The 25009-nt window shown below is 33.1% G+C and overlaps 4 protein-coding genes across 4 annotated transcripts; 2 read left to right on the plus strand and 2 right to left on the minus strand.

Moving 5' to 3' along the window:
* The first annotated feature begins 469 nt into the window (after nt 1-469).
* Nucleotides 470-1363, plus strand: LOC114378718. The gene has a single exon (XM_028337353.1). It carries the CDS (start codon nt 470-472, stop codon nt 1361-1363), a length of 894 nt encoding a protein of 297 aa, XP_028193154.1.
* Nucleotides 1364-3801: 2438 nt separating this feature from the next.
* Nucleotides 3802-14263, plus strand: LOC114380132 (transmembrane E3 ubiquitin-protein ligase FLY2-like). Its single transcript, XM_028339069.1, has 15 exons — nt 3802-4344; nt 5397-5469; nt 6539-6666; nt 7820-7935; nt 9453-9513; nt 10240-10306; nt 10417-10494; nt 10724-10881; nt 11006-11065; nt 11208-11301; nt 11989-12156; nt 12470-12798; nt 13156-13272; nt 13357-13518; nt 14072-14263. The coding sequence occupies exons 1-14, from the start codon at nt 4168-4170 to the stop codon at nt 13456-13458; spliced, it is 1728 nt and encodes a 575-aa protein (XP_028194870.1). The 5' UTR covers nt 3802-4167; the 3' UTR covers nt 13459-13518; nt 14072-14263.
* A 625-nt stretch (nt 14264-14888) lies between these two features.
* LOC114379416 (leucine-rich repeat extensin-like protein 4) lies at nt 14889-16490 on the minus strand. The gene has a single exon (XM_028338066.1). The coding sequence runs from the start codon at nt 16417-16419 to the stop codon at nt 15166-15168; it is 1254 nt and encodes a 417-aa protein (XP_028193867.1). The 5' UTR covers nt 16420-16490; the 3' UTR covers nt 14889-15165.
* Nucleotides 16491-20556: 4066 nt separating this feature from the next.
* Nucleotides 20557-23463, minus strand: LOC114379628 (ADP,ATP carrier protein 3, mitochondrial-like). The gene is made up of 4 exons (XM_028338313.1): nt 23433-23463; nt 22137-22604; nt 21678-22049; nt 20557-21215 (listed from the first exon to the last, which is right to left on the minus strand). The coding sequence occupies exons 2-4, from the start codon at nt 22581-22583 to the stop codon at nt 20919-20921; spliced, it is 1116 nt and encodes a 371-aa protein (XP_028194114.1). The 5' UTR covers nt 22584-22604; nt 23433-23463; the 3' UTR covers nt 20557-20918.
* Between the last annotated feature and the right edge of the window lie 1546 nt (nt 23464-25009).

The following is a 25009-nucleotide window of genomic DNA, read 5'->3' on the forward strand; positions in this document are numbered from 1 at the left end:
ATGCTTTGAATTTGAAGGATCGCGCCATCTGCATTCTAACATCTCTGAGTGAAGCCCAACAAGTAAACTTTATTGCCCTACGGCGTTTATGGAAAAGGCGATGTTGAAGATATACTTTTGTAACTGCATAATATTTTATTTTTCAATTTTTAAAATAGGATTTAGTAAATAAGTTGATTTCCTATATTTTAGGAGTAAGACAGTTTTAATGGATTAGCCTAGTCAATAAGTGGTTCCTATCTTTAAGGAGCAAGTTAGTTTTAATATTCTGTTTTGCTAATATCTTGTTATCTAATTAGTTTATCTTTTGTTATTTATTGTATCGTTGCTGAGAACAATTTGAATTAGAATAGAATAATTCTATTTCCTCCGCATACGTATTGTCTCTCTTCTCTCCTCTCTTTTTTATAATTTTCTCTAGAAAACCAACAATTGGTATCGAGAGCCTTATTCTTATGGGACCTGTACCATGGAAGGTGAAGCAAAATTTTCCCACATAACTCTTCCAATCTTTGATGGAGAGAATTATGATCTTTGGGAAGTGAAAATGCAATCCTACATGGAGTCTTTGGATTTATGGGATGCTGTGGAAGAGGATTATGAAATATATCCGCTGCTTGAAAATCCCACCATGGCCCAAATTAAAAATCACAAGGAAAGAAAGATGAAAAAGGCAAAGGCGAGGTCATGTTTGTTCACTGGTGTTTCACAAATGATATTCATCAGAATCATGACTCTTAAATCACCCAAAGCAATTTGGGATTATCTGAAAGAGGAATACGTTGGAGATGATAGAATACGAAGTATGCAAGTGCTGAATTTAAGGAGGGAATTTGAGCTTCAAAGGGTGGAAGAGTCAGATACAATCAAAGAATACTCAAACAAATTGTTGGGTATTGCCAACAAGATAAAGTTGTTGGGAAGTGATTTTGCTTATTCGAGAATTGTAGAGAAAATTTTGGTAACGGTGCTAGAGAGGTATGAAGCATCTATAGCTTCATTGGAGAACACAAAGGATCTGTCGAAAATCACATTGGCAGAAGTGCTACATGCCCTGCAAGCTCAAGAGCAGCGAAGGTTGATGAGGCAAGATCGTGTTGTCGAAGGTGCTTTGCCCGCCAAACATCATGAAGTTGATGAAAGCAAAAAGGATTTTTTCAAAAAGAATCAACCAGCAAGCAGCGAAAATAGTGCAAACAACCAAAACAAAGGTAAGGATAAAAATAAAAATTATCCACCTTGTCAGCATTGCGGAAAATTGGGTCACCCACCATACAAATGTTGGAAACGGCCAGACGCAAAGTGCAACAAGTGCAATCAGCTTGGACATGAAGCTATAATTTGTAAAAGCAAATTTCAGTAGCAAGAAGCCGATGCCCAAGTTGTTGAGCAGGAGGAAGAAGATTATATTTTTGCTGCAACATGTTATTCGATGTGGAGTAGTTCTAAATGTTGGTTGATTGATAGTGGTTGTACGAACCACATGACATATGATAAGACTCTATTCAAGGATTTGAAGCCAACTAATGTCTCAAAGGTCAGAATTGGGAATGGTGGCTATATTCCAGTAAAAGGAAAAAGAACTGTTGCAATTTCAACATGTTCAAGTATCAAATTAATATCAGATGTTCTTTATGTACCTAACATTGACCAAAACTTGCGAAGTGTAGGTCAGTTGATTAAAAAGGGGTTTAAAGTGTCCTTTGAACATCAACATTGCTTTATCTATGACAATTTTGGCCGGGAAGTTCTAAGGGTTAAAATGAAAGGTAAAAGCTTCTTATTTGATCCAGCAGAGGAGGAGCATAACACCTATTTCACTCAAGTCACACCCACGGAACTCTGGCACAAGAGACTTGGTCATTGCCATCTTGAAAGAATGCTAAACATGAAAAAAAGGAAATATGCAAAAAGAAAATTTGAAGAAGTTTCAAATGGAGGAATGCAAATCTGTTAGCACACCAATGAATCAAAAGGAGAAGTTCAACAAGGAAGAAGGTGTTGATAACATTGATGAAAGATATTATGAGAGCTTGATTGGATGTCTAATGTATCTCACTACAACAAGGCCAAACATTTTATTTGCTCAAAAGAACAAAACTAAAATTTTTGTTGACAATCAAGTAGTCATTGCTATTGCAAATAATTCTGTGTGTCATGGGAAGACTAAACATTTCAACATCAAAGTCTATTATTTGATAAAGATGCAACAAAGTGAAGAAGTGAACTTAATTTACTGCAAGTCTAAAGATCAACTGGCTGACATGTTTACAAAGTCACTACCTATCAACAAACTTGAACTCAAAGAATTGGAGTTTGCAGTTTCAAAAGCAAGGAGGAGTGTTGAAGATATACTTTTGTAACTGCATAATATTTTATTTTTCAGTTTTTAAAATAGGATTTAGTAAATAAGTTGATTTCCTATATTTTAGGAGTAAGACAGTTTTAATAGATTAGCCTAGTCAATAAGTGGTTCTTATCTTTAAGGAGCAAGTTAGTTTTAATATTCTGTTTTGCTAATATCTTGTTATCTAATTAGTTTATCTGTTATTTATTGTATCACTGCTGAGAACAATTCGAATTAGAATACAATAATTCTATTTCCTCCGCATACGTATTGTCTCTCTTCTCTCCTCAGTTTTTTATAATTTTCTCTAGAAAATCAATAGGCGAAATGAGAAAATATGGAGAATATCGTAAAGCACATCTTCTTGTTGTTAGGAGCTGCAAAGGATGTCATTAGTCCCTGGAGATCAACTTGACAATGGACTCACACACACCGTTTCATGGTGTCCTTACCACATGCTAGACCAAGCTTCCTTTCATGGTGGCGGCATACCTGTAACTTTTTAGATTGACTGCACGCACGTGTATGACTTGCTTCATTCAAATGGCACCAACTCAAAATTAGGGCTTATATCTGCTTGTAAACAGAATCTTAGTAGTATTCACATCTCTTTAGTAAGTTTAATCCACAGACAAGCGAATCAAGTTGTTTACACTCTTGTTAGGGTGTTTGGATTCTATGATAGTCCACAATCTTTTAATATCCTCCTAATTGTATCAAAGTTCTTCTTATTCATGAAATGTTATGAGCCCTTTTGCAGTAAAAAAAAACCGTATATAACATTTTAATCAATATATTATCAACCTTTTTAATAATACTGTGAAAATATTTGATTATATTGATGTGACCAAATGCTAAGGTGTAAAGTGCATCAGGTTTAATATAACTATAGATTGATTAAACTTATTTATACTTTTGGTGTAACTGGGTTATAATTGTATAATTTTAGTTTTCTATATTCTAATTGTGTGATTAAGGTCTTTCTTTCAATGTCCTATTAAGTATTTAATAGATTTTTGCTAACATGATGTTGGATTAAGAGATTGATATGACTTAATCATATTTTTAATCTTTCTAATATAATAATTATACGAGATTAAAATTGTAATTAAAATCATATTAATATATGTGTGAAACAAGACATTAGCTACCTTATTAACATCTAGTATTATATCAATAAAATTTGTTAAGCATTATAAAAAAAAAACTGATGAAATGTTCAAATAGCATAATTGCGGTCCCTCTAGAGGACCCAATTTATACAACTGGAACCTGCAGATCAAAATACACAAGAGTAACTAAGCCTATTTTTATACTTTGTTTGCTCTGCACGTGAGAACACACCCCACAGGGCGCGTATACATTTCCCTACTATAGCAAACCGCAGCCAACTCCACAGTACAGTACACCCAACCTCGTCAACCACGGCTCCTAGACCTTTTCAAACAAACCCCACAATTCTTTGATTTTTCTTTTTCTGCTCCAAACACATAACCATACTATATTATGTTAACCCATTTTTTAATCACAACTAAGGTAGCTTCATTTGGTGGCAGACTTTGCTGGTGAAGCGAATTTTGTTTCCTAGTCGTTGGCCTTTCACTGTCTCTCTCTCCTTCTCCTCTTATCTGAATCATCCTCTCTCTGTGAGTGAGGTGACTCGTTGTTGTTTGTGACCCGGCGATTCGTTCCTTTGACTCCATTCGAAGCAACCCTTTGTCTTTCTTAAGCAGTTTCCTGTGATGGGCTTTGGATTTTTCTTTTGGATTCCCTGTGATCACCTGGGAACTGGGTTGTTCAAATTGAATTTTTTGTGAGGTATGCTGTGTTTGGGGTTTGACATGGTTGAGGTTGACTCTGAAAGATTGAAACTTGAGAGTAGAGGAGTGGGGATTTGGCTGAGAATTGCATGTGGGTGGTTGGTGTTTATGCTGTTTTTCAGTCCTGTGGCAGGTTTGAGACCCTTGAGGGACAGAACTAATTCATGGGGTGATGAGGTATGTTTATTGTGTTGTAATTAGATTTTGGTTGCTTTGTTGCTATTGGTTTTAGAATTAGCTCCTATGCTGTTTTTTGGAGTGGTAATTTGTGGATCGTGATTGTAAATTTGAATCTAGCTTGTTATGCTTTGTTTTGGCCTTGAAATTGATCATGACTTGCTTAATTTTTAATTGTAAAGGGTTTTGCTTAGGTGTTACTGTTTTTTGTTCTTTCATTTTTTCCTGTTGTAAAGTGGAAACATAAAATTTGATGTTTAATGTCAAGCTAGAATAAAATAAAGCAATGTGTTTTTGGGGAAGGGCTGAAGGCATTTGTGTGTAGGTTGAGTTTTAAGTTAATGTGTTTAGAATGTCTCAATGCATAGTCAAATTAACCGTTAATTTGCTAGATGTAAGCATCAGAGAGGACACACACCTTGCTAATGCTTTAGACTAGTGGAGTAAGGATCTGCAATGAAATAATACTCATGTGTTCTTTATTAGAATTGTATGTCAAAATGCACTTAGTTATATTTGGAGTGGCTTAATGATCCCCTCTCAACATTAACAAAGAACTATACATTTGAACTTATCCTTCTTGTTTAACCCTGAAAGTGGTTGAGGGTAGACAAATTTGCCAATTATTGCTATCTTAATGTGCTTATAATTTATATCATTATATGCTATCATAAACCCGTTTATTGGAATTCAAATAAATATCAATCATAATTAGCACTTGCAAACATTATTACTTCATATTTAAACAATTTTTTGTAGTTGCCCACATTTGCAGAACTTGTATTTAGACATAGATGACACACATTGAATCATCAAATGAGAAACAAATTGAATCTTTTACAATTAAGTTTATTGCAATGGACCATTTATTTTTGTTTTGTGGTTTGGTTGCAAGGTCCTTAGCATTCTTCCTAGGACTATCATTTTACCTCATCTCTACAATGCAATGTGGCCTATCATTAAAAACCAAATATTATTTTCAGTGATAAACTGGTATTTAAATGCTTGTGTCAAATACATTCATTTACCAGTATTGACATTGCTTCTTTCAGTGGGTTTTTACAAGAAAAGACGAAAGTGACTTAGGTCCATTTTCACAATGGAACATAAGTGGAACTTACAGAGGTTGGTATTCTTACTTACAGAAATGTATGTTTATGTTGACAACATTGGGGTATAGTTTTGGTTTGTAGTGCAAATGTTTGATATAATTTTATTTTTTTTATCAGCAAATGTTTGATCTAATTAGTTACGTAGTTAGATGTATGTCTGACTTCTGAGGTACTACTTCGTTGAGATCCCATATTGACTTTAGATATGGACAAATTAGAGTTTATAAAAGCTTGGGCAATTCTCACCTCACGAGCTAGTTTTGGGGTGGAGTTAGGCCCAACCCAAGTGCAAGATGGTATTAAAACCTATCATAAATCTGATATTGGGCCATTCTTGACTATCAAAAATCTATCTAGCCCTGTGGTTTTCCCAATGCAATATATAAACAGTCCTACAGTAATACAATTTCCATGCTCCAAATGTCCAATCCTAGGCATGTTGAAATCTCATATTGACTGTAGATATGACCAAAATAGAGATTATAAAGGCTCAGGCAATCCTCACCTCAGGCCCTGTCCTAATTCAAAATGCTTAATGCTTAGTTGATATCTGTTTAGAGGATATATGATTGGATAATGAACTATATCTGAACTGTCACAATTACATGATATTATCATTTCAAACATGTCTTTTCTGTGCCTACTTGAATTTTTTAATAAGCTCATACTTTTTAATTTCATGGATCAAATTGTCTTTTTCAAGGACCAAAATTGTTGCTAGAATCCCCTACTTCCAATATGGGACTCAAGTCCCATATCTTTCAATTGGATCCTAACCTATGCTTCTTACCTTCTTTCTTAAGTTAATAAACATTCTTAGTTAACTGCCAGTGGATAGAGAATATAATGGCTTATGGGGTAGCATCTGTTTAGAAAAATGGACACTTTGCTCCCTTGGACAAACTAAGCCTATGGCATTTGGACTAACCATGTAATAAAAGGAATTTTGTTCAATTTATCAAATATGCATTTGAAAATGAGTGCATATTTAGAATAAACTTTGTTCGCTAACTTATTTTGGAATGAGTATACAAGCTTGTTACAGTCTGATGATATATCTATGCTGACCTCTTTGAATGCAGGGAATTGGAAGTTTTTAGATACTACAAATGGTTCTACCGGATTTCCAGACATCAGAAAAATAAATGGAAATTCTGTAATTGAATTAGTTAGTATGCCCACAAAGATAACTGGTGTACATTATGTGCAGGTGAGTTGTTGAACTATATGACTAGTTTCAGAAGAAAGTCAGCTTTCACATTTGATACAGTTTCTTATTTGTTCTCTTATATTTTAAAATAACACCAGCTTCTAATGAAGTAGCTTCTAAGTTCTCTACCTTTTGGTATTTAAATACTATTTACTTACAAAGGGCCCTTTAAGTTAGTGAACTTCCAGCTCTGTCCTCTTGATATGCCGAAGAATTAAGCAAAGTTGCTCTTTTCATTCTGTTTTTTCTTCACGCATGCATTAATCCATCTTAACTTAGTTGAAGATAATTTGTCAATTTAGCGTAACGTGTTGTACTACTAATACAAACACAGCCCAATATAACTTCTAACATAACAAGATTCCTAGCACATAAATAACCCTAGTATTCTAACCCTTAGTATGCATTGAACAGTTGGGTGGTTTATTGTAAATGAATCAATATTTCAAACTCATGTGATGGGGCCCTATTCAGTGTAATAAAATGCTTTTGTATAATGGCATGAAACAATGTCTCTAAGGACCTCTGAGTCTATCAGCGTCAGAAACAATAATAATCTCTACAGATCCTAGGTATGTTAGGGACCATATTTTTTACAGTGTCAATCAATGTTGCTGATTAACTGTATTTGGTTGGAAAGAAATGTGAGATTTTTCACTAGTCAAGTGTTACCTTTGGATTTCATTTGGGCCAGGGTTTTCACTTAGCTTCTTTGTGGTGTTATCCGTAAGGTCTTTTTAAGGAGGTCTCTTTGGCAAATATTCAGTGAGATGGGTCATTGGCGTGCTGTACTGCATGTTTCATGCTCTTAGTCTTTTGTTTCAGTTTTTTTTTCTCCTTTTCGTTGTAGTTTTCATTATTATTGAGAATTTCTTATCCTCTTGCATTTGTCTTTATCTTTTCTTCCTTAATAAATTCTTTGTTCATCCAAAAACAATGTGCGTTTTGAATGTTTCATTTTTCTAGTGTATGTGTATGCATTCATCCTAATTTAATCTGGGTTGAATACCATTTTTTTGTGGATGAAGCCAAATGCATTATTACCCTTTGTTTCATTAAACAATAATACATATTTTTATTGATGAAAATTTATAGACTCGGTCATGTTAACTTCTCACAAAAATAATTTCTCTTTGTTATGCTTATTTATCAGGGGGTAGTCATATTCCATGATGTATTTGACAATGAATACAATGTTGGTGGAGCTCAAATCAGAGTAGAAGGTGTATATATATGGCCTTATAGGCAGCTTCGAATGGTAGCCAACAGGTGAACACCAATAAGTTGTGCAGCTCAATTTATGTGCTGCCTTATTGCATTCAGATGCCTACAGCATTGAGTCTGAGAATGGTCTATTTTTCTTTCTGGGCTAAATCTTTTCATACATACATTTTGCAGATTGCTATATGATAAATGATGCCTTTCTTGCTAATGCAGTACTGTTTAATTACTAGAGGACATTGTAATTTACAAATGAAAAATAGCTAATTAAGTATAAATTGCTAACTTTGCATTCAGAACTTAGTAAGCATTGCTACTTGATAACATTAGTTTAGTGTTGAATATTTTTGTATTTTACCTATATTTGGTAGCTTAATCTGTAAGCCTTATTCAGAAGGCAGCAGTGAGATGTCACTGTCCTCTTCTCTCTCTTTTTGTACTCTATATATATGTAACATTTTTGAATAATAAAAGCTGTGAGAGAAAGTGAGGTTTTGATTTCTCCTGCATAAAACTGATTGTGATCAGCTGCTAGTAAAAACAAAGAGTGAAACATTAAATTAATCAAGAAAAATTCATTTTTTGTTTAGTGGTATCATAAATGACATAAGAGTGCATTTGGATAGAGAATTTTAACCGAGGAAAGTAATTTATCAAAGAATTTAAATTTCTTTAATCTAAAATTCATTGTTTGGATTTTTTTTTTATGAAGAATTTAAATTTTTGAAATTTTAAAACAGAATTTTAAACAACTAAAAATGTGGAATTTTAATTTCCTTCTAAAATGTGAGAAATTGAAATTCTCTTCTTGATAGAAGAACCTTCCAAAACATTTGTGTATTTCCTTTATAACCTTCATCCTCTTTTCCACCTGAAAGTTTCCGAAATCCCGTTCTCGAACTCACGACTCTTCCCTCACGCCGATGATTCTCTTCACTTTGTATTTATTTTCTTTCACCCTCACAATTTTAATTTTTTTTATCCAAACGCAAAATTTTGAAAATAAAAGATTCAATTGAAGTATTTGAAATTTTTTGAATTTAAAATTTCTCAAAATTTTAAATTCTCTCATCCAAACACACTCTAAGGAATTCATTAGTATTACTTAAGACATGCCTTATATTTCTAGTCTATGTATCGGCTTAAATTCAATTTTCATAATTTCTGTCAAATCCATTCTGAATTGTAGAAGCTATCAGCACCCTGAAGGGTCTTATCTGAAAAACCAACCGGCATATTTTGTTTTCTAATGTAAGAGATTATGAAATAGTTCTGATTTAATCTCATTTATGTTCAATTGAACCTTGCTTTACTTTTCACTGCATTCCCAGTTAGGCATAATTTGGCAGACAAGTTGAGATGTTATTGTGATTGTTCAAATTTTTAATATTTCTTTTCTTCCTATTTTAGACTTTTATCTTGAATCATTTCTTTAAAGCTCTATGTTGTGTGTTGAGTTGTATTTTATTTGATAACAATAATTAATTTAAAATTCAAATAGCGGTGCTAAGTCTATAATATTTAAATGTGCTGAATGATTTCTTTATTCTTTTCTCTTATTGCAGTGGAAAAGAGGTGGGGTTAAATCAGGATGGAGATTATATTTTATCCAATCCATATCATCTGGTATTGCGTCGTTTTTCAATAGAAAATGTTTATTATTCTTCATTCTATATAATTGACATTTCTTAGTGTCATGGAATTTAAGGATGGTATGATCCAAATTTGTGTTATCCTTTTCATGGGCTTGATTTTATTTGTCGTTATAAGCTCATCTGTTGTAAAGAAAGGAATTTCTGATGTGTATTAGAATTACAATCCTAAGTCATGTACTCATGTCTATACACAAGGGTGGACTAAAATCTATATAAGGAATAAACAATAAAACAGCCGATTAATTACTTCCTAAATTATAGGCACTAATTCTATCAATCACATATTTAATCTTTGCTTTGATAGCTTGACCATACTCTAAATTTTTTTGAAGCTGCAAGTTATTATCTGCTACAATATTATTCTGCCAGGGCCTATAGGATGTTCTCTAATATGGCCTCTTTTTTTTAGTGTGTTCTTACAGCTTTAAATCTTAATCTTGACTATATTAAAAATTACCAAATGTTGGAATCCCTTCATATCTCCTTGAAAACATGCTTGAGTAAGATCACATTTAGGTTCTATAGAGTGGGGTGTGGCTGCTTGTCATTATTTCAATGGAATTAATTCTGGAGAGTAATTGCTAGCATGTTCTCATCGTGAATATGTGTTTGTAAAAATTTATTTATCTTTGTTACTTTTGGGAGTATAATAAGCATTATAAATATTTAATTTCTATATATGGCTTTCTGTATACAGCTTGGAGTTTTCTCATCACAAGTATTCCAAGAGTCTTCACAACATAAGATGTGGAGAAGAAAGCATTGTAATATATCTACTTCATTAGTATACTTTGAACCAAAGAGATCCCCCCTTTTCTTGTTGGTTCTTGTTGTAGTACTAACTTGCTATTTTTATTTTTTGCCCTTATTGCAGCTCCATTACATGGCATGGAGAAACATTGCAATGTAGAAATCGCTGCACATGTTTCACGCCTGTCATCATCAAAACATGGTACTTGAGTTCTCTCAGCTTATGAATACTTTCTGTTCCATCGTGTTTTTCTCTTTCTTAATATGCATATTGAACATTATATTTTATTTGTTTTTCCCTCCAAATTTGACTCAGATGTTATGTTGTAACATGAGATATTTATTTCCTTATTTCTGTTTTTGTACAGATTTATTTCAGAATTATTTTATGTAATTAATTTCCTTTATTTCTGTTATATGCTTTCTTATAGAAGGGGAGCACGATTCTTTCCAGCTAGAAGGGTTAATGGAGAGTCCGTCCGTGGATGACGATGGGGACTGCTTCTCGCCTTTACAGTTAAACGCAACATCCATCAACATTGAAGTCTACTATAATAAAGCATTGAACTATACCTTGATGGTTACTTTTGTATCCTTCAGCCATCAACATTCTTTCAGCTTTAAAACTGTTATTGTCCATTACTGTGTGTTTTCCTTTCTTCCACCCTGTTATTGTCCGTTACTCTGTGATTTCCTTAATGTACTTATACCAGATCTCATTTTTGCAAGTTCTTCTATTAATTCGGCAAATGGAGCATAGCAACACCCAATCTGTAAGAAATTGCTTCAAAATTTTACTTAATATTTCATCTTGTAGATTTAATGAATTTAATTAAGGTTAATGATTCAATATTTGAATGAATCTACTGGACAATGATTTATTATAATGAATATGATTCATGCATATCCTTTCAGGGGGCTGCTAAGGTTTCAATATTAATGATTGGTCAGCAAGCCATAGTAGATGCTTATCTTTGCCTTACACATTTGACTGCAGGAATACTAGTTGGTAAGTTTTCCAAATAAGTGGTAAGGATTTTCATTTAATCACTTGAGATTGCTCTACAAACAGTTCTCTATTGTCCTCCTAAAACATCTCTGGTATCCTTGTAGAGTTTTGAGGTATCAGTTTTGTGGAGATATAAAATATCAAAGGATCCTTTTTAATTTGAAGAGGAAATCAAATATCTTTCTTTACCCTTAATTTTGTTTTCTGGCCAGCAGGCTATAGCCATATTTAACTCGGCTGTGTGAATACACATTGGTGTCTGTATCCCCCTCCCCAAACACTAGCCATTAATAGAAGATATCACTCTTGACATTGAACCCAATAGTAATTGGATATTTATACTTGGATTGGATGTACAAAACCTGTTTATGCATTCATTAGTCATTACCACCTTGCACCTTCAAACCTAATCTTTGTAATGCAATCCCTAAACTCAAATTTGTTCAATTATAACATCCAATTCCTAGAGCACTGCAGAAAATTATAGTATACAAGTCTTTAAATCTGTACCATGTCAAGAGATCAATTATTTTCTTTTTGTTCATAAATGGAGATTATGAATTAGTTTGGAATAGGTAAGGTTGACGTTTGTAGTATATTGCTATAATAGATGTGACTTGAGTGGTTGATTATTCTCTTTTTTTAAGCTTGTCCGATGAATAACTGTTGTCACTTCCTGCCATGCAGAATCCCTGTTCAATGCTTTTGCAACTGCTGCATTTTTCAAGTTTGTGGTTTTCTCAATATTTGAGATGAGATATCTCCTTGCCATCTGGAAGGCAAGTAGGCCTTTGAGCAATGGTGAAGGTTGGGAGACAATGAGACGTGAATTGTCAGTTTTATACAGCCGTTTCTGTAAGTGTTAATTTAATTAAAGTTTATTTGGCAATCTGATTTTGTTATCTCATGACTGTGGATATGCCCTGAAGTCATTGGTTCCGTAGGATCTATGATCATGTTATCTGTTTTCATTTGGGATAGGCTACCTTTCTACCATATATCTTAGAATGCCAATGCCCATATCATAATATTTTCTTTTCCTCTCCATTGTTCAAGCATGCCAGATAACTCCTGTTATATGTTTCCAGTTACTTCAACTGGCGCAAAGATTTCCTAGTATGAAGAAGTAGGGCTCAGATCCAATCTAACTGTTTAACTTCTCTTGCAGATGGGATCCTATTGGGAGGCATACTGCTCATGTATGAATTCCACAATCATTTGAGACCTATTCTTCTTCTTGTATACTCATTTTGGATACCTCAAATAATCACCAATGTTATTCGTGACTCGCGCAAGCCTTTGCATCCTCATTATATCTTAGGCATAACTGTTACTCGGCTAGCAATCCCATTATATATTTTTGGTTGTCCTAACAACTTCTTGCACATAGAACCAGATCAGAGCTGGTGTGTTTGTTTGGCTATATTTGTTGGACTTCAAGCTGCAATTCTCTTGCTTCAGCACTATTTTGGGTCCTTGTGGTTCATTCCTCGTCAGGTTGGACCCAACTCTGTTGATATTTTAAACCACTTTTACTCATTTGATTTCATCTAACTCTTTCTAAATTGAAGTTGATTTTTTACAATCATATTTACTTACAATTGATGTTCCGGATTTGCTAGACATCCTACAAATATGGGTCACTTTATTCTTTGTTTTGACAATTTTGCTCCATAGTACTCACTACTTTGTTTCATTTTGTTTGATCATGAGCTTAGTATTTATAATAACACTCAATATTTTGGGTTCTTGCCTCAAGCTTTTCTCAACAGAACATGCATCACAAATGCAGCTGCATGTTACCTTTTTACATAATGCCTTTCTCTCATCTAACTTCATCTTTGTGCTTTGCAGTTTCTACCTGAGAAATACTGCTATTATCGGAGGTTTGCTCAAGATACAAATCATGCCACAGACTGCGTTATATGCATGACAGCCATTGATCTTTCTCCGCGATCTAATGATTGCATGGCATGTGAATGTAACCTTTGGCTATTCAAATTAATCTTTACAACCTGAAAATAACCTAAGTCTAATGCATCATCTCTTCCACAGGTGACCCCTTGTGATCATTTTTTCCACTCTGGCTGTTTGCAAAGATGGATGGATATAAAGATGGAGTGCCCTACTTGCCGGGGCCCTCTTCCACCTGCATAAAGAGATTTCTAGTGTTCATATCAAGAGAATCAACTCACACTGCCCAACAACATAATTTTGGTAATATGCTTAGTGGCATCGAAGATGTACATTTTTGTTTGTTTGATATATATATATATATATATATATATATATATTGACTTTAATTTCTATTCATTGTTAGATTAAATAATTTTACACGGTTAATCTATTAGAAAATATAGTTGGTATAACTTTTAAGGTGGTTATTATAAAAGTCAATAAAATTTCCATACATGGTGGTTTGTGATTAAATGTCTACACTATTTAGTCTGGTGCAAGAGAATGGCACCTCATCTCAGCAATTTTGTAATTTTATTTTTCCTTCTGATTCCATATGTTAGGATTATGGCTCTTGTACATAATTTTGAAAGACAGTGAACATAACTATTTCCTTTTTAAAACATGAAATATTTTTTTCCCCTTGTGAAAAAAATGTAAGGGTACTTTTGTGATTCTGTTCAAAATTGAACTTAGCAGTTACTTCTTAGTTTTCTACTCTTTGCCATATCTAGAGTCCAATGGTAGTCACTAACATGATTTCATGTTAACTGGTAAATTTGCATGTTACAATTTTTGTTCTTCTGCTTTGCAGGTTGGGATAGAATCCATATTCCGTATAATTGCACCTTCAGTACAATACTGAAATACGATACTTCTCACAATTGTATCATGCAGCATTGTTATAATTTTAGACTCTTTTTTTCCTCTCCTTTTTATTTCACTGGTTATGTATCAATATCAAGTTGTACATTAGAAATTCAATATGATGATCTTTTGACATCCATCCTGAGCAAGGTTCATCTCTTTATTTTCCATTAGTGTTAACAAGTTTGTTTTCCCACGCACGGTTTTATGTACTTTTAATTTATGTAAAACTACATTTTTTATGTAAAAATGATATCAAATTTTAAAAAACAAAGGCTTTCATGTTAAAAAAAAAAATGGGACCGTATAAAGATAAAATAATATCACAAAATGGCTAAAATTTCAATTTGACAAAGTAATGTAACAAGTTACCTGATATTTGGATAAAGTTTATTATCATTCCTCTTTGCCACCGAAGAAGACTGAACAATAACACAAAATGGTGTAGCAAAGGTGATAAACATACCATGGTGAAAAAATAAAGTAAAAGTTTAAAATCATATGATCACTTAAAAGAATTACATGATTTTTTTAAAAGAATTCACATAACTTGTTTGTTTTAATCTTGAACATTTAATAATTAATATTTAGAGTTTAATGATTAACGGTAAAAAAAAATTACACAGTCAATTAATAAAAAAAATTACTATTGATATAACTTTTAAAATAATTATTGTAAAAATTAGTAAAATTTATCAGGTATGGTAGTTTATGATTGAAGTACAATGAGAATACAAAAAAGAAGGACAATGAACTTCTAGCCATTAAGTAATCTCTCATGACATGAAAGAATCATGATTTTCTAAAATAGGATGGAAGTATTGTACCAAATAGAATGGTCTCCTTTGAACCTAGTATTTCCACAAAACGAGAGATATCTATGAACTTGCTCATTTCCTGTCAATACAACACTTTACAAGGAATAAAACGCATGATACAACAGAATACAGACACGTTTAACACACCACTTATGTACAAAATGACTCCCTAACTCAAATTTAGACTTTTATTTTGCCTATTCATATCAACACAAACGCTTGCTTAAGGGTGGCTTGGTGCAAGAAGAGGTGCAGACACAGGCATTGCTGCAGGAACTGCAGCAGCAGGTGGCACAGCCACTGAGCCAGCAGAGACATTGCTCCCAACAACACAGCAAAGCTCAGAGCAATCAACTGGGTGTTCAAGTTTGGCCTTGCATTCCTTTTCACTCCTCTGCAGTGGCTTCTCTGGCAAACAGTTCCTCCTATCATCAAACACTATCCTCTTTGATGTCAAGTTCTGACAGATACCCTCTTCCTCACAGAAGAAGTTGTAAGAGAAAGTGAAGTTTGCCAAGTTTGGCAACTCACAAACCCCCACAGGGACTGTGCCACTCATCATGTTATGCCCCAAATTCAGCTGCTCCAAGTGAGACAGCCCTGAAAGGCTATAAGGTATAGGGCCAACAATGTTATTGAAACTCACATCCAACACTCTTAGTTTGTAGAGAAAGCCTACTTGTTGTGGCAAACACCCAGACAAACTGGTGTTGATTAGCACAAGCTCCTCCAAAGTGTCAGCAAAGTTCACTATGCTTTCGGGGAGACACCCTCCGAATTTGTTGTTGGCAAAGACAACTACAGAAGCTGAGATTTTGCCTAAGTTTGGTGGAATAGTACTGCTGAAGCGGTTGTTGTTAACAAAAATGGCATCGATGGTGTTGTTGAAGAGTTGAGGAGGCAATGGCCCTTCAAACTCGTTGTAGCGGAGGTCAAGGTATTTGAGCATATGAAGGGAAAGCACAACCAAAGGAAAAGGTCCCACAAATCTGTTGTTGCTAAGGTCGAGCTCATAGAGTAGAGTGAGGTTGGTGAAGGACATTGGGAGGATGCCACAGAAGCGGTTGTTGCTGAGATGAAGGACTGCAAGGTCAGAGAGAAGGCCTATTTCATTGGGTAGGAACCCTGCTAAGTCTGCAAAGTTAAGGTCAATGCCAGCCACAACTATCACTTTAGGGTCATCAAGTGAGGGAGCACAGTACACACCTGTGTAGTTGCAAACTGAAGGACCTACCCAGTTGGAAGTGAAGTTATTTGGGTCTGAGTAGATCACTTGCTTCCATGCTTGTAGCCCAAGAAAAGCCATGTCAAGCCTTGAGTTTAAGGGTGGATTCTGAGTGTGTTGGTGTTTGTGATGGTTGTGACCGCTGGCATTGGTATGATTTGCATTAAGGTTATTTATGAAACATGACAAGTGCAAATAAAGGAGGAATAACACAGTAATGGTAAAGGAATAAGATGCTGAAGCTGAAGCCATTGCTTTGAGAGATTATGGCAATGAATGGCTAATGAGAGAGTGAATGACAATCACTATATATGCAAATGAATAAGAGAAAATGGTCTAATCTATGCATTGACAGTATAAAAAAAATTACATTTTCATCAAATCATAAATTTTTTGTTAACTTTTATAATAACTATTTTGAAAATTATATTTATTGTAATTTCTGATTAGTTGACGGTATAAAATTTTGAGACTGATAGTGTATAGAACTTAAACTCAATAAATAAAGGGCTCTTTCATTTCACTTTCAAAGGAGAAGTCATAGTCTTTTGTTTAATCATGTTGTCTTGTTCACGTTTGAGATTAGTACAAGCCAAGATGGTTAGGGAATGAAATAATCCAAAGTTGGAAGATTATCACAACAACTTGTTAAAAGTGACGGTTAACCGTTACTAAAACCTACGAAACAATGTTGGGGTTGTAGGTTTCTCTACCAATGAGTTTCTAGATGGCAGGCATCATAGCATTGATGACAGATACGTTTTGTACTTGCATACAAAGTCAACAGTGCTCTTGATTCTGTTTGCACTTGACCATGCGCATTACAAGGACTTTTCTCCTTACAGGTAATTTTCGTAGTAGTTTGAGTGGAGCTGGAGGGGGACAGCAAGAGAAGAAATAAATGAGAATAGGGGTTTCTTTAAACCAAAGGAATGACGAATAATTTTGTGTTAAATGAAGATTAGCCTCTAATTAATATGCATAGTCCTTTGTGGCAACTACCCCTGCTTGAAGATTGTCAATTGCTGCTTGTTGAACTCATGGACAAATGAATGATTACTTTGATTTTTTTTATCATGGAGTAAAACATTAACTTTGTTTCTAAAATCTTTGTGGATAAATTTTATGTGCAGCGAGTCAAAAAGTAATTTTAGTTCCTGATTTTTTACAAGTGTCAATGAATTAGGTCTCTTTCACATACTTGAATTAAGGACCAAATTGACTCGCGTACCAATAATGTCAATTTTGAGGACTAATTTTTTTCTTAAAATTAAAGACTAGATTAAAATATAATTAATTGTAGGAATCAAATTTTTGTTGTACTCCTTTTGCGACATTCCTTATCCCTGGTTAATTTATATCTATTGACTTGGTGATTTGATTATTTTAACATAGACTAATCTAAGGATAATGATCCTCACATCTTATCTACTAATTTAAAGAATTCAACAATGAGAATAGGATAGTCATGTTTATGAATAGGTTGTTTCATATTGTCTAGTATTTTTAAAACTAATTCAGCATATTAACTAACAAACATTAGATGTGTAATGTTTCTCTTCCTATCACATTATTCTAAAATTTATCTTAATGAAGGGTATTTTTGTGAAAAATAAAAAATATAAAAGTCATTTTAGATTGAATCTTATAAAAAGGATCAAATCACATTTTTAATTTGAATCTTATTAACAACTAGATGAATTACTTTGTCATGTTGGACTTCAATTCCGTTAAGTAGTATTAATATGTCTTAGAAATAAAGTTTGGAATATGTTTGAATTTTTTTAATTGAGTTAGATATATTTTAATCAAATTTTCTTGTTTTATTATTTTTATAGCTAACTGTATTTCATTAGTTTAATATAAAGAATGTTTATTAAATGAAAAACATATATAACTTCCGATAAAAAACAAAAACGTATATCATTTGATTAATGTGTGAGTAATAAGTTATGTATGTGTATATATGTATCCAAAAAGAATAAAAAATGAGGATTAAAATTGTTACTTGAGTAAATGGGTATAGGAACACTAATTTTTCTCAAACATGAATATGGAGATGAATAATTTAATACACCTAACCCCCATCTATTCTCATTCTCAGTTTGATGGAAAAAATCTAACATAAATAATGGGGGAGAGGAAGGTTAAGAGATGTAAATTTTCATCCCAAATTCAATCTTGTCGTCTTGATAATATTTAAATTATGATAAAGGTAAACCCTGAATTTGAGTTTACATGTTGCATTGATAGCATAACTTAGTTCTTAGTTCCTTACTTTTAATTTTTTGACACTTCTATACATTATTTGATCTAAAGTGTATGATTGTCCAAATTCATTGAATTCAATCGGTTCACCCGAATCACTCAATTTAGTGTGACTTTAATTATGTTGGGTAAAATTAATCAAAAAGTTAATCGGAAGTTAAGAAGTTAGTTGATAGTAGCAAGAAGTTAAAAAGTTAATTTATTAAATTATAAGTGTTTGGTAAAACTAATCATTGAAGTAACTGAAAAAGTATAAAATGAAAAAAATAATAAAATCATGATTTATTTAAAAGAATAATCATGAAATTAGATAAATATATTGAGGATACAAATGAAATAAAATATAAAAAATTAGAAGCTAGCATTTTTTAAAATGTTACTTCAAGTAACGTTTCAAAAAACACTATAAACTACTAAAAAAATTTATATATTGAAAAATCAAACATTTTTAGCTAATAAAAAAAGTTAAAAATTAACTAAAATATCTTGCCGAAAATATTCTTAAATTGCAAAAAATTCTTGACTTGATTATTAATTAGACTCAGGCCCCCCAAAATTTGGTTGGCCCATTAGTTTTTAAACTATGAATTCAAATACCAAATTAATGATACATATGTTAATGTAGGAATATGATAGTGTTAGAATATACCTGATTAGTTTAGACTAAACAAAAGAATTTGATAGACATGCATTGCTAAATTTTTATACTATTAATTGATTTAAAATCATTTTATAATGACTTTTAAGAATTGTTATAAAAATTAATAAATTTGTTGTTACATACATGACAAATTATATGCTAATGTAAAATTTCTTTACTATCATTACCAAAAAAATTTACTAAAAAAATTCCTTTGAACAAACTTATTTAACCTACATTCCAACCTAATACATAAATGTTTCTGGAACTAAAAGTTCTAATTAGGATGGTTAAAAAAAGGGTGTTGCTAGGTGCACCCAGCATTATTGCTAGTGCACCCAGTATTTTTTAAAAATACCAAAATTATTCCTGCATTTTTTTCGTCTTTGTGATAGGTGTGTGTGAGGGTGGTCCGTAAATCGTACGGATCAAGTTGATCCATATGTTGATATTAAGCATACGGATCAACTTGATCCATAATCCTTTTACGGATGAAGTTGATCCGTGTTGTTCCATAAAAGGCTTACGGATCAACTTGATCCATAAGCCTTTTACGGAATAACACGGATCAACTTCATCCATAGAAGTCTTACGGATCAAGTTGATCTGTAAGCCTTTTACGAATCAACTTAAAAGACTTATGGATCAAAGATATTTTCGTCATTTCATTTTAAGTGCTAAGTGCACCAGCAATAATGTTGGTGCACCTAGCAACACCCTTAAAAAAATTATCCTTAAACCAACATATTTAACAAACCAATACGTAAGCGCCATAATCAACTTTATCCGAATGGATTAAGTAAACTCAAAACTCCCACCAGTCGAATTAAAGTGTACTCAATATATAACTTGCACTTTATTTGTTTATTTTAAAAAGTTGGAGACTAGGTTTAGGCCCAATCCTAAGCAGAGAACTATCATAACATAACTCGCCCCACTTCGTTGCCGTGTTTTGCCTATAGACAAACGATGGTTACAATTTTCATGCAGTCACTAGGCTTGCGCTAGTATATTTTCCATTATGCATTGCTAGGTCTCAAAAAAAAAATTATGCATTGCTAGGCATATTTTACTTTGAACTTGTTAAAATTTAAAATACGTACTGATTATAATCACAATTTCAAACTTAATTAAGCCAAGAATACAAACCAAAAAATCAATTCAGTGTTTTTTTACATAACACTAAAGTTTGAGTTAAGTCCCTAGAAAATCAAACATACATCCTTTTGAAATATAAATTTATTTCTTATTAGCTGGACCAACCTTAATTGGTTCAACTCGGCATACCCAAAAATCCCATTCTTAAGCCTGAATTTGGATAACTAAAAAAGATTTCCCAGTATTCTTTTAATATACGAAAATTAAATAGATAAAACTCACTTAAAAAAAACTGAATGCACAAACAATAAACGCTAAATTTATGGCAGTCTGTGGAACAGGATAACTCATTAGAACATAACATTACAACCAAAAGCTTAAGATGAGAGCAACAATTAAAATCCTGCACCGAATCAATATTTAACCGACATATAATCAAGATTTGCATAACCATTAAAATAGCTTAAATATAACAAAACTTTCACTAGACAATCAAATTTCAACCACGCATGAGCAATCCAAACGAGTCTTAATTATTTCAACCAAAAGGGGGGGGCTCAAACTCCAGGATTATAAGCTGATGGCATGAAACAACAAAAATGAACATTCTTGATCGCAAGACTATGGGTTCTAAGTATCAAGGTCCTAAATTTGGGAAAATATCAATACCAATATTTCTCATCCATAATTATTCAAATGACAAGGCAATCGGCATGATTATCCCAGGAAATTGTCGTCATCATTTTTAGCCGCCGCCAGATCCATATTTCTTTCCAAACAAAATGAGCTGCAGCTTGTCATAACCAGCAAGCACACCAGCACCTGCAACAGCACGCAATATGTTCGCACCAGCACCTTTGAAGAGTGACTTGGCACCCTCATTTGCGACGATTGTTTGGAATGCATGCAAAGAGCTCTTGTACTTCACAGCTTCTCCAGAAGTCATCATCATTCTTCTTCGAACAGTGTCAATGGGATAAGAAGCCAAACCAGCACCAATTGTGATTCCCCATCCCAAAAGGAAACTAGCAAAGAAACTATCCTGTTAACAAGAAGAGTACCGTAGTAAGTAAACGTAAAAATAAAACATGATAATAAGGGGGGAAAGCTAAGAGCCAAAACTTAGGAAGTAGAAATTCCCAAACCTAAATTAGGCAGTCATAATGGATAATATCTATAGAGAATTGGTATTCAAGATAATTTGTGTATAGGCATTACTAAATGCAGTTGACTAAACGCTAATATGCTCACAAATTAGTAAATCAAGACTATTCTATACAGTATCATTTGTAAACTATGTAAAACCCATACAAAAGGTTCAAGATGACAAAATTAACAATTATTCATGTAGCTGACAATTCAAATAATTATTTGTCATTGTATCAAATAAAATAATGCCTAACAAACATAAACCCAAAGTGATATGAGCCAAATATGTGTTATAAACTAAAGAAAATACAAATTAAAAAAAATACGATATTTCAGATTCAAATTTGGTACATACCTGCAACCCACCAACCAAAACTACTGGTTTCAGGGAATCATACATTCCAAAGTAAAGACCACGATACACTATAATTCCAACACATGAGATGTTGAACCCACGATAAAGGCCAGCAACACCATCAGACTTGATGGTTTTCCTGTAAACATCAACCAAGCCATTAAACTGCCTCTCGCCACCCTTCTTTGCAGCCTTTGCATCGTTTGCTAAACGAGTACGGGCATAATCCAAAGAATAGACAAATAAGAGGGAAGAAGCCCCAGCAGCCCCACCAGATGCCAAATTCCCAGCAAACCACTTCCAGTAGCCATCTTTATCCTTTTTAAAGTTGAAAAGCCTCTTAAAGTAATCCTTAAAGGCAAAGTTCAGAGCCTGGAAGGAAAAGTGGGATATTAGGAATCACAAAAATGATATAGAGAAACTCCAAGACAAATAGTCAAATACATTCATGGCAATCACCTGAGTAGGGAAATATCTGATAACATTAGCAGTATTTCCTCTCCAAAGAGCAATCACACCCTCATCCTTCATTGTTCGAGCAAAACAATCACCAATTCCCTTGTATGGCTCAGATAGCCGACCACTTTTTATCATTTCATCCTGATTTTGGATGAGCAATTTGACTCGTTCAATTGGAGCAGCAGCTGTCTTCGATACAGCAGCGGATACTCCACCCATCAGAAAATCCACTAGAAATCCACTCACTCCTTTCTCTGCTGGAGCATGCACAGTAACTGGAGATACAGGTGACACAACAGCCAACCCAGGCGAGTGCATTCCGCCATTGACGTAAGAACCAGTTGCAGAATAATTCCTAGAGTTAAAGTTGGGGCTAAGCCTGGACACCAGGTAAGACTGTCCAGCTAGCTTCTGAACAACTGATGGATGCTGTGGTCCATCAGCCATGATTGCAGTCTAGATGGTGACCTGTCAACATTCACCCATAAAAATAAGCCACAGATTCAACAACACCAGAGCTAAAATAAATCCTTACTGAAACACCACTTTAAAAGAAAATCAAATGCAGTTGGAAGTATTATACACACAATCTGATATACACTTGGCAACTCCAATTAAAATTAAATATTCTATACAAAAAATGCATTACAAAGCATTCCCGAAATGTACACAGATATGAATGTACGTAGAAACACTGTTAAATAAGATAAATGAAATTCACAATCCAAGTACCCTTTTTATCAATCAAACACTAAATACAAAAACAGGAAAATCATTTTCTTCATTGTAATAACACAATACTTGATAAACTTAGTATAAGCATACACAAATCATACAAATACAGGAAATGCATTTTCTTTTTTTGTAAATAGTACAATACTTCGTAAACAAAACCCAATACATGAATTCAACATCACTACTTAAAAAAGCAATTGATAAAGACCTCCAAGTTCATTCGTAGCGAAATTCTAGCAGAATGCTGAGTATCTGACTAAACACGAAGCAAACAACACTACAAATTCAAATCCTAGAACTGTTGATCTCATCCTCACAAATCACAAACTCGTTATTCTACTTGCTAAATTTCGCTTCACTCTCCCGGTTCGGACACCACGGCGAAATCCGATTAAAGAGAAGATCAGATAGCAAATCAAGTACTACTAAAAATCACTGAGAAACTAACTAACTACAGAACAAAAAATAAGAAGATCCGCAGAAAATGGAAAAGTAAAATTCGTGGAGAAAAAAAAAGAAGAAGAAGAAAGTTTAGAGAATGGGAGAAGAAAAGGGGAATACCTGAAGAGAGGGCTCCGTTGAGATCGTGAGAGAAGAGAAGGGAAGGAGAGTGTGAGACTATAAATGGGAGCACCGAACGAGGGGCATTAGGGTTTTATTTGCAATGACGAATTTGCCCCCTCGCTATTTTCCATTTGTCTTTAACCATTTTTCTTTCGGCGGAAAATACTGAGGGGGAGTCTGCGCCCGACATCCTCCCGCAAAATTTTGTATACTTCTCGAATGAGTATCGTAATTCGTAAACCCCTAATAATAATAATAATAAATAAATAAAAAAATAAAAGAGAAAGAAAAAAAAACATTTCCAAATATTTAGCATAAATCTATTTTTATTAATACTAACCATGTAAGGGTGTTTTTTTATTTAATACAATCAGTATATTAAGGTCATAATTTACGATCTTTTATTTTAATATATTTTTATTTAATAAAAATTATATGTTAATAAATATAATATACTTGAATATATGACATATGAGAGAAATATATAGTGAGAGGATTACATTCGAATTATATAATTAAATATGAATATATAGACGGACAAGATTTAATACTTAAAAAGTCATGAATTTTTAAATAATTATATAATATTAAATTTTAATTTTTTATGTATGATATACAGTTCCATTTTAATCTTGTTATTCTCATATAATATAATTCTTTTGTACCTTATCGACCATAAGCTCACTGTATACTAACATTATAGATAGTTTGTAAGCTTAGGACTTGGTAAGACAAATGTCTTATACTTAGACACGTTTAGACAATATCTAAAAAAGAAAGCACACAAAGGAGTAAATAGTAGTTAATGGAAGATAACTTCCTTCTCACTTGATACATATACTGGATGACACAAAAAAAATTATGTATGATTAATCCTTACATATATAAACATCTCGAATTTAACTGACTTGATCATCGAAGTTTCTTTTGTAGGCAATTTCAGTGCACACGGAATATCTATAATTACACCAACACTAACCAAAGGTAGAGATTGAATTGCTTGGCCAAACACCCTCTACTTGATATATTAAGATAATTATTTATTTACAAATGTCTTCTAACATTTTTTTTTGGTAGATATGTCTTCTATCATTTTAATTTATTCATGTTTTAAAACATATTAGGTTTATAATATAATTTTCTAAATTTAAAAATTAAATGTAGAATATATGTCTTCATTTTTTTTTCTTAGTCATTTATGTATTAGAAGTTAATTTTATCTTTATGAATTTTTAGTTTGTAACTTGCAAGTGTATATTTCTTGATTTCTTTAGTTATTTTGCTTTTTTTATGGCCCGAAGCTAGGGTCTTTTTCTTTTTTGCGGCTATTACTATGTTACATTTTAATTGGTTAGACATCATCCTCTCATATATTATTGCTATTTTTAATTGTCAATTTGCTCATATAGCACGATTTTTTTCCCACTTTTCTCATTATTATGGTGTTTATTATTTTTTTTTTGAGAGAAATGGTGTTAAAATTATGTCGTGCCTATTAGAGAAAGAGGTAGTAATTCTGTCTTTACTGATATAAGTAGTGGAATAAGTGTAATTTCACATAAGGGAAACATTTT

This window comes from Glycine soja, chromosome 12 (genome assembly GCF_004193775.1).
Source record: "Glycine soja cultivar W05 chromosome 12, ASM419377v2, whole genome shotgun sequence".
Classification (NCBI taxonomy): Eukaryota; Viridiplantae; Streptophyta; class Magnoliopsida; order Fabales; family Fabaceae; genus Glycine; species Glycine soja.